The 10,655-nt window shown below is 36.6% G+C and overlaps 1 protein-coding gene across 1 annotated transcript; it reads left to right on the top strand.

The window, feature by feature from the left end:
- Positions 1-500: 500 nt before the first annotated feature.
- LOC109499402 (40S ribosomal protein S29-like) lies at positions 501-674 on the top strand. The gene has a single exon (XM_045056962.1). It carries the CDS (start codon positions 501-503, stop codon positions 672-674), a length of 174 nt encoding a protein of 57 aa, XP_044912897.1.
- The last annotated feature ends 9,981 nt before the right edge of the window (positions 675-10,655 follow it).

The raw sequence follows: 10,655 nt of genomic DNA, 5'->3' as shown, positions 1-10,655 counted from the left end.
TATAGTAGTTGAGTTTTTTCCTTAAAATGTGCAAATTAATTTTTAAATATGTATATATTTCATTTCTTTGTGATGACAGCACCATCTAGTGGCGTAAGCTTTTTAAATATTTTAACTTTAAAATAACATGAAATTTAATAATAATTTAATATTAAAATAAAAACTAGAAAAAATTAAATAAAAGTTAAAAATTAAAACAAGTAACCACAGCACAGGAAAAAAAAACCTGTTTTTAACATGGCATTCAAAAGAACAAATCCTTATAACTTTATTTTAAAAGTTCATCTCTTAGAATAATTTCTGATATATTAAATGGAAAATTCAAAATACATGGGATGCCTGGGTAGCTCAGTGGGTTAAGTGTCCAACTCTTGATTTTGGCTCAGGCCAATACACGGAAGAAACAATTGAGAAGATGAAGGAATAAAGTAATCTTATATACAACTTTAAATAAAAATCGTTAAAAAAAGGCTTTTGCTCGTTGCGTCCCCGAGAGCAAGATGGGACACCAGCAGCTCTACTGGAGCCCTCCCAGGAAATCCCGCCTGGGTTCCGGTTCTTGCCGCATCTGCTCAAACCCTCGTTGTCTGATCCGGAAATACTGCCTCCACACATTCCACCAGTGTTTCCATCAGTGCGCAAAGGATGGAGGCTCAGTGGGTTGGATTAAGTGAACCCCCTTGAATCCAAGATTCACTGCAGGTACCCAACATTCCTACCTTAATGGTAATTATTTGTACATAAAATAAAAAGACTTCAACAAATTGATTAAAATTTAAAAAAAGAAAAAAAAAAGCAGAATGGAGGGCTCCTGGCTGCCTCAGTTAGTGGAGCATGTGACTCTTGATCTCCAGGTGGTGAGTTCAAGCCCCATATTGGGAGTAGTTTCCTTAAAAGAAGAAGAAGAAGGAGAAGGAGGAGGAGGAGAAGAAGAAGAAGAAGAAGAAGAAGAAGAAGAAGAAGAAGAGAGAAAAGAAGTACACAGGCATCAGATGGAAGAGAAAATTGTACATGGAAAATCTACTGATGGATCTATTAAATAAGAAGATATAAAAATGTGACTTCCTATATGCATGTGGCTATGGCTCCAGAAGAATGCCAGAGAAACACACTTTGAATATATTAATGGATGTCAGAGCAAAAGAGATGAAATAAAAGGGAAAGAATGAGAATTTGGGGACAGATTCTCCAGGGTTGATGATCACAAGGCTAAATCCTGGCAATGGCAATGAAAGGATGGGCTGAATCTGAGAGAAATTATGAAAAACAGCCTTGGACTTGAAGAAACAGAGAAATCCAAGATGGTATCAGATTTTGATCCTGGATGAGAGATACAAGGAAGAACAGAGTAGTGCTATTCAGTAAAAATAAGAGAGGTCTATACGTAATATTAAATTTTTTAATAATCACATAAAAAAAGATAAAAAAGACGGGCACCTGGGTAGCTCAGTTGGTTAAAGGTCGGACTCTGGATTTCAGCTCAGGTCATGATCTCACAGTTGGTGAGTTGGAGCCCCACATCGGGCTGTGCACTGATGGTGTGGAGGCTGCTTGGGATTGTCTCTCTTTCCCTCTCTCGGCCCTCCCCCACACTCTGTATCTCAAAGTAAACAAAGAAACTGAAAAAAAGATCAAAAAGAAAAAGGCAAAATTAATTTTAATATATTTTATTTAATCCAATACATCCAAAGTATGATCATCTCAATGTAGAAATTCAAAGTATAAATGTGTATTTCATACTCAATTGAAAGCAAATTGTTGGAGGTACAGAACAAATACGCTCAGCATTGGCTGTGGAGATTTGGATAGTCACACACATGAAATGATACAGCCATGAAAAATGACCAAGAGAAGAAACTTGCCAAAGCATGTTACTCAGCAACATTAGTTGCTCTAAAAGCTTATTTTTTTAATGGCCAACTAACCACAGAATCTTCATGTGTTTGAAAGACCGAAGAGCACATATGAGCAAGATTTTTCAACCTGTAAATAATGTTCTGGACATACGAATTTAGCAGCCTCCACTGAAAGGCCTCAGTTCAGGAGTATTCATTTATTGCTAAAGTCCCTCCAGAAGTGTTGCTCTTACTCCTTAATTAGTTAATGAATTAGTTAATGCTTCTAAAATAAAAAAAAAATAATGAATAAGGAGAAAATACTGAGATCTCCTGGTGGAGTAAACAGCAAAAGGGGTACTTACAATACAATAAAAACCAAGACAAAGTCCCAAGATAAACAGTACCTTGGAAAGTTAATTGTTTACCAAACTCTTCATTTGTTCAGCCTGACTTATTGTTAAAGAACACTATAGAAATTGACCTGTGTTCAGACACGTCACTCCTATAAACCACCTGTTGAATCTCAAGTATGCTGAGCGGAGGGAACAGCGTTTACTTGCTCAAAGCTGTATATATTAGCAGTATTTACAGAAGGGCATGTGATAGAAAAAGTAAATAGCTGAACTTATTCAGTTTCCTGTTTCCTTCTTGATTCTTCAGGAGGGGGTGACTTTTTTTTACCTTTGGAAGTACATATTCTTCTTGGACAAATCTTAATTAAAATTCCAGGTAGATTAGTAAACTTTGGTTAATGAATTGGCATCAGGAAGCACCAACGTTTTCATGGCCTTGTAGAGTTCAGTGAAAATGTTTATTAAGGGACACCGCCTGTCCTGTCCTGTCCTGACCCCAAGACACTGAAGACTCTGTTTGAATCAGGCTCATGGGTTTCTTCCTAGCCACTGTCAGGGACAGGAATGCTTCTGGTAAGTTTTTATAAAATTCTCATATTTTCTTTACCTCAAAATGAAACTTTGTTTAAATTAGTCCATATTGACTAGCAATATATTTCATTGCCACAAATATGAAATTCCACTTACTGTTCTTTCCTGGAGATTTTTTTTCTTTAGCATGAAAGAAATATGGCTAAAAAGAGGAAGAAGAAATCTGTGCTTTGTGGAACACCCTTTCAGGATATTTTTCTTCTCTTTGCTCTCTATGATTGATTTCTTTGTGCTAGTATTTTGTCCCCCAAGTTAGAAGAAATGTATTTTCATTTACTTCCTAGGTAGAATTAAGCAAACTAAATCACAGGACCTCATTGAGTTCTCGTATTTTTGTTGAAAAGTACTATTGTTGAAATTATGATACTGTATTTTGGTGAAAGCCAGAAACGATTTCAAGAGAAACATTTCTGAGGGACATAGTTAAATAATGCCTTCTTTATTTTTAATTTAGGGCTAAAAGCAGATAAATGATAACATGTCCTCCTGAATATTTTTAAAGACTTTTTGTAACACAAATCTGATGATAGCAATCTGTAACCAACATTATTTTGTTCTAGATATTCAGCCAACATTCTGAGGTAAAAATGTTATAAGATATGCCTCAGAAATTCAAATTGGGGCAAACTGAGGCTATTGAGTTGCCTATTGTTCGTGTGATAAGGTATAGAAAATCCACCCGGTCTCATAGGGTTTCTCTCTGTTGGGACAGAGCAGTAATTACATTATCAACAATTAAAAGCAAAAATTCTCCGGGATGCAATATTTACAATTAATCTACAGAAACACACACACAAAATGCTGCTTTTCATATTCTCAAGTCCAACTAAGAGTCTTTTTATCTAGGACTTTAGCAGCAAAGACATTTTGTTCCTTAATCGTTAAAAATTTTCAAACATACAGGGGCGCCTGGGTGGCGCAGTCGGTTAAGCGTCCGACTTCAGCCAGGTCACGATCTCGCGGTCCGGGAGTTCGAGCCCCGCATCAGGCTCTGGGCTGATGGCTCAGAGCCTGGAGCCTGTTTCCGTATCTGTGTCTCCCTCTCTCTCTGCCCCTCCCCCCGTTCATGCTGTGTCTCTCTCTGTCCCAAAAATAAATAAATGTTGAAAAAAAAAATTAAAAAAAAAATTTTTCAAACATACAAAAAAGAAAAATAATTATACCATGAACACCCAAATACCTACCACATAGATTCTACAATTAACATCTTGTTGCATTGGCTTCTTCACATACTATCCAATACCCCTCCGTCTATTCATCCATCTATTCATGTTCTTTACTTTTATTTTTTTAGAGCACTTTTAGGTTCACAGCAAAATTAAGACTGAAATACAAATATTTCTTATATCGCCTCAGCCTCTATACATGCACTGCCTCCCCCATTATCAATATTCTCCCACCAGTACATTATCAATATTCTCCCACTAGTACATTTGTTACAACTGATGAACCTAAATCGACACATCATAATACCCCAAAGTCCATAGTTTATAGGAGGGTTCACTCTTGGTGTTGCCTATTCCCCCATCCCTGGCAACCGCTAATGGTTTCATCATCTCTGCAGTTTTGCCCTTTCCAGAATATCATGTAGTTGGAATCATACAGTATGTTACCTTTCAGATTGGTTTCTTTCAGTTCGTAATAGGCATTTTGAGGTTCCTTAATGTCTTTTTTAATATTATTTTTAATTAAAAAAATTTTTTTAATGTTTATTTATTTTTGACATCAAGAGTGTGCGTGTGTGTGTGTGTGAGTGAGGGAATGGCAGAGAGAGAGGGAGGTAGAGAATCTGAAGTAGGTTCTGTGCTGTCAGTGCAAAGCTGGACGTGGGGCTCAAACTCACAAACCATGAGATCATGAGTTGAGCCGAAGTCAGATGCTCAACTGACTGGGCCACCCAGGTGACTGTTTAATGTCTTTTGGTAGCATGATGGCTCATTTCGTTTGAGAGCTGAATAATATTCCATTGTCTGGGCATACCACCATTTATTTACTCATTCACCTGCTGAAGAACAGCTTCAAAATTTTGGCAATGATAAATAAGGCTGTGTGCCAGTTTCTGCACAAGATACATTTTCAACTTTGGGCAAATACCAAAGAGAGTGGTTGCTGGATCATATGGCAAGAGTTATGTTTAGTTTTGTAAGAAACTGCCGAATTGTATCAAAAAATGGCTGTACCATTTTGCATTCTCATCAGCAATGAATGATAGTTTCTGTCTACATCGTCACCAACATTTGATTCTGTCAGTGTGCTGGATTTCTAACAGATGTGTAGTGGTATCTCATTGTTGCTTCAATTGGCCTTTCTCGGATGATATATGATATGAAATATCTTTTCATATGTTATGTGACATCTGTATCTTCTTTGATGAGATGTCTATAAAGGCCTTCGTTGTTTTTTTTTTAATTGGGTTGTTTGTTTTCTTACTATTGAATTTCAGAGTTCTTGGTATATTTTGGAAAATGCTGCTTTATCAGATTATGGGTTTTGCAAGTATCTTCTTTCAGTCTGTGGCTTATCTTCTCACCCTCTCAACATGAACTCCTCGCAAAGCAGTTTTTAATTTTAATGAAGTCCAGATTCTCAATTCTTTCTTTCTGGATTATTCTTTTGGATAGTTTTTAATGGTTTGGGATATACAGTTTAAAATAAGAGGATATAACTCCAGAAGAGCCAGATCCATCCATCCATCCATCCATCCAACCATCCATCCCCCCTTCTTTCATTCACTCATTATCCAGCCAGCCAGGCAGTCCCATGTTTGGAGACATGTAGTTTAAAATAAGAAGATTCAACTCAGGAAGAGCACAGGGTGAGGTGTGGGAAAAGGCACAGAGCTTCTGTGTCCTGTCCAGGTGTGCCACTGCCCCCAAATCAACACATGTTCACCAACCTGGAGGCTCCATCTTCCTTACTTCTATGATGCATTTTAAGTTTGCAGACCTCAGTATACTTTACCTAAACATTTAGGTATGTAGATCACTAATTCGAGTTCAATTGTTGTTTAACTTTTTCCTTGAGATAAAGTTTATGTACAGTAAAATGCCCAAATCTTTAGTATACTATCAGATGGGTTTTGATAAATATATACATCTGTGTGATCCAGACCCTTGTCAAGATATAAGACATCATCATCCTTCCAGATCTAGAAAGCTTTTTATTCCCCTGCCTAGTCAGGGGAAGCATCCTGCCTGTCCTTTATACAGTACGTATGCATGATGGCTTTTTTTAGGTTCATTCATGTTTTTGTGTGTATCAGTAAGTCATTGCTTTTTTATTGATAAGCAATATTCCATTGTATGAATATACCAAGGTTTGTTTATCCATCCTTTTGTTGAGGGGCACCTGAGCTTTATCCAATTTTTGACTATTATGAATAAGCCTGTTATAAACATCCTTATACAAATCGTTTTTTGGACATATGCTGCTGGGTCATAATGTAGTAATAATCTTAGTTGTATAAGACACTACCAGAGCCTTTTCCAGAGTGATTGTATCATTTTATCACCCTCACCAATATTGTGTGAGAATTTCAGTTGCTCCATATCCTTGTCAATTCTAAGGTTGTCAGCTCGTTCAGTATTTATTATTCTGGTGGTTGGGTAGTGTTGGGTCATTGTGTTTTTATTGGCATTTACTTGATGATTCATGTTGCTGAGCATTTTCCCATGGTAATTTGCATACCACTGTTAAATGTGTATTCAAATATTTGGTCCATTTAAAAAAATGGATTGTTTGTCTTTTTATTATTGAGTTGGAGGCATTTTTGTAAGTATATATTGCAGTTACAAATCCTTTGTCAGATACATATTTTGAAATATTTTCTCCCAGTCTGTGGCTTGCTCGTTCACTTTCTTAAAGGTGTGGTTTGGTAAGCACTAGTTTTAAAGTTTGATGAAGTCTAATTACCTATTTTTGCATGGTTATTAATTTGTGTATACTATTTTTAAAAGTCTTTTTTTTTTTTAACTCAAGTTGCAAAGATACTCTTCTATGTTTTGTTTTTCCTTTTTCCCTAGACGTCATCATTTTGGCTTTTACATTCAGCTCTAAAACTATGTGTTTGTGTTTGGTGTGAAACAAGAGTGGAAGCTCTTTTCTTTCTTTTTTAATGTTCCACCACTTTTTAAAAATTTTTTTCTCTGTCTCCCTCTGTTCCTCCCCTATTTGTACTCTCTCTCTCTCTCTCAAAATAAATAAATAAACTAAAAAAAATTTTTTTTACCCTTTTCCACTGGATTCCTTCAGATACTTTGTAAAAAAATCAAATGACCATAAAGGGTAGATCTTAATTCTGGATTCTTGATTCAGTTCCATTAAATTATTTGTCTCTTCTTTATAGTAAGTTGCCAAGTCAGGTAATATGAGTCCTTTAAGTTTACTCTTCTTTTTCAAAAATATTTGGATGTGCTACCTCCTTTGCATTTCCATAAAAAGTTTAGAATCAGATAATCAATTTCTGCAAAAAACTGTGGTAAGATTATGACCATGATTCCCTTGAATTTATAGGTTAAGTTAGGAATAAATTTAACAATACTGAGTCTTCTAACCCGTAAACATGGTGTACGTCACAATTTATTTAGATCTTATTTGATTTCTCTCAGAAGTGTTTTGCAGTTTTAAATGTAGAGATCTTTTCTTTTTTTTTTTTTTTTACATAGATGGTCATAGAAATTTTATTCATAATTGTCCCAAACTGGAAACAACCCAAATATGCATATCAACAGATGAATTGATAAGCAAAATGTGGGATTTTCATAAAATGGAATACTACTCAGAACAATAATTAATTGAATGAGATTTATTCTCAGGAGGGTTTTTCTTTGGGTTAGAGGCTAAGGATTATTGGGTGAAAGGGTACTCTGACAGAAAGTAGAACAGGGGTCCCCTATCATTGAGAAAGTCAAGAAAGGGGTAGGAATCACTTTTATTAAAAAAAAAAAAAAAAAAAAAGCTAAGCCCTCATTACAGTGACAATTCCAATTCTCCCATGGCCCAGGGGTCTTTCCAGCCCCATCCACTATTCTTAGGGAGCAGGTATGTGCCCTGCGGCTGGAATCAGATGACCCCACCCTACTTCAGTGAGGCCCTGCTGTGCCAAGCCAGCTGTCTTCCCCAGCAGCCTTCATGTCCCTTGATCTGTGCAGCCCACTCTTCAGCCCTGTTAATTTATTTATTTTTAGAGAGAGATAGAGAGAGTGGGGAAGGAGCAGAGAGAGCGAGAGAATTCCAAGCAGGCTCCATGCTGTCAGCGCATAGCCCAATGTGGAGCTCCAATTCATGAACCATGAGATCACGACCTGAGCTCAAATCAGGAATCTGACACTTAACCTACTGAGCCACCCAGGGGCCTCTATTTATTCTCTTAATATAGGAAATCACATTGATTGAATGTCAAATTTTCAACCTTAGGATAACCTGGGATAAACACTACTTGGTCATTCTATTATCCTTTTATGTACACCACTGGATTTTATTCTGTTCTTATTCTGTTCGGATTTTTCTGTTTATATTCATTAGGAATATTAGTCTGCAGTTTTCTTTTGTTGTTTTTCTAATATCTATCAGGTTTCTTTACCACAATTAATGTAAGCCTCGTAAAATAATTGGGAATTCTTTTCCTCTGCTTCTATTTTCTGGCCTTTGGAATCTAGGGATCTAGAAATCATAGCACTGACACACAGGAAAAGAAGCTATGGCCAATTACTCATTTCCAAAATAGAGTCTGTAGTTGCAAAGTGTTAGGTCAGTAAGACTGTGCTGTCCAGCAGCCCCACGGCCCACCATCACAGTTATGCCTAAGATGTGACACATAACCTCCAGCCTGGACAGCAGACTCAATTTAATGAAGTATCTGATGCTTTGTCTTGGCTCCCACTTCCGGGGGCTTTGGCCAGCTCAAGCAGTGTTTACAGGAAGAACACGCAAGAGAGCCACCTCAATCTGTCCAGACTTCACCACTCACTACAGTCACACAACACACGCTCTGCAGGGCAAAGGAGTCACAAAATAGGAAACTGTCTTTATCTTTAAATAGAAACTTTTCAATGTGAAGTTTGATTGGGAGGTGACTATAAATATGTCTGCTCTAAAATGGCAACAAACACGGGCAAAAAAAAAAAAAAAATAGGGTAGCTCCTGCCAAGTTTTAGGGAAGCCCAAAGACTAGAGATACACCAGACATCACCTGGAATTCAAGGTGCTTGGATCATGGCTATAATGCCCTATATGTCTTTCTTCTATTTTAACTATCTACCACAAACAAAATGATTGAGTGAATGTCTAATTCAACCACAGTGACTGAAAACACTTAACAGCATCTAAGCAGAGCCAACAATACGGCCATAAAATAAGATACAAAACGTTTGAATAATTCATCTAAACTCTCTCAGGTTTAAAAGCATTGGAGCTACTCAGTTGTGGGTGGACTTACGTGGTTCCACACCGCCTAGAAGAGCAAAACACTTTGAAGAACAAGCAAAGAGGAAAATCTAAAGATACTTGCATTAATGCTCTCTTGGACCAAAAATAGACCTCCAATGGCCCTGAACTAATAAAGACTTTGGAGATCTATTATTTTTCAATCCTAAAGAGATTCTGACTGTTTTTGAGTAAAGGATGAATATCTAACTGGAGATGAAAGAGTAAAGAAAAAAATGAAAGTTCATATTCTTAGCATGAGCATGAGCTTGAGTTAAATACAGCTCAAATACAGTTAAATATATATATATCCTTAGAAGGTAGAAGAGAAAAAAACACCTGAGGAAATCTACACCTTTGAGAATCACAGATTTGGTAATGCTTCCTTCAGCAGTATAAAGCTACTGCCTAAAGGATTCCTTGAGAATATCAAAATGAAAACATGAACCCTTCCAGGATTTTTTTTCCCTATTTTTCTTTATTTTCCAAAATTCTCCAACAAATATCACATTTATAATCACTAAAAAATCAATAAATGTTACTTTTAAATTACCCTTTAGAAATCCTGAAAATGATATTAAATAAATTGGAAACCAATAAATACATCAGGAGGGATGAAAATAATCTCTTTAAAATAAATATGTAGTTAAAACCTGAGAATTTTTGAAGACGGACCAAATAGAGACACAGATTAAAATTAAGGGATTTATTTTTTACAAAGAACAGATCTGCAGAGGCAAATTAAACTTAAGAATTTCAGGAAGCAGGGGCACTGGGTGGCTCAGTAGGTTAAGCGTCCAACTCTTGGTTTCAGCTCAGGTCATGATCTCACGGTTTCGTGCGTTTGAGCCCCACTGGGGGGGAGGGGGGATTCTCTGTCTCCCTCTCTCTCTCTGCCCCTCCTCCACTCGCACTGTCTCTCTGTTTCTCTCAAAATAAATAAATAAACTTTGAGAAAGAAAGAAAGAAAGAAAGAAAGAAAGAAAGAAAGAAAGAAAGAGAAAGAAAGAAAGAAAGAAAGAAAGAAAGAAAGAGAAAAGAAAAAAGAAAAAAAGAATGTGTGAAAAAAAGAGAGAATTTCAGGAAGGGGGATATATCTCAATGACTAATTTACTGAGCACCCACCAAATGTAAAAGCAATATTGGAGGTACTTTATCCCATACGATTCCCCCTAAAACTCCAAAAAAGTGGACTCCCTAAATGTGTAGATTAAGCAAATCCAATAACCACAGTGTATTTGTCCTGTTCTTATTGAGCCAATAACCTTGTTCGAAGCAGTGTTTTCACCCAAGATTTAAATGCCATCGTAGAAGACCAACTCATTGGCATAGGTGACATAAAGCTGAAAGAATTTGCAAATATGTGGGATGATAAAAGAAGGATCCAAAAATGGTCTCACACAGGTAGGTAGATGGGCTAAATCTAAAAATATGTAATTTAGTGGATAAA

The sequence above is a fragment of the Felis catus genome, chromosome B1 (genome assembly GCF_018350175.1).
Source record: "Felis catus isolate Fca126 chromosome B1, F.catus_Fca126_mat1.0, whole genome shotgun sequence".
Classification (NCBI taxonomy): Eukaryota; Metazoa; Chordata; class Mammalia; order Carnivora; family Felidae; genus Felis; species Felis catus.
Note: the sequence above shows the minus strand (reverse complement) of the source record. Positions and strands in the feature narration are given on the sequence as shown.

Excerpts from the sequence above, each read along its gene's own strand:
- LOC109499402 (XM_045056962.1), top strand. The coding sequence starts at position 501 with ATGGGACACCAGCAGCTCTACTGGAGCCCTCCCAGGAAATCCCGCCTG.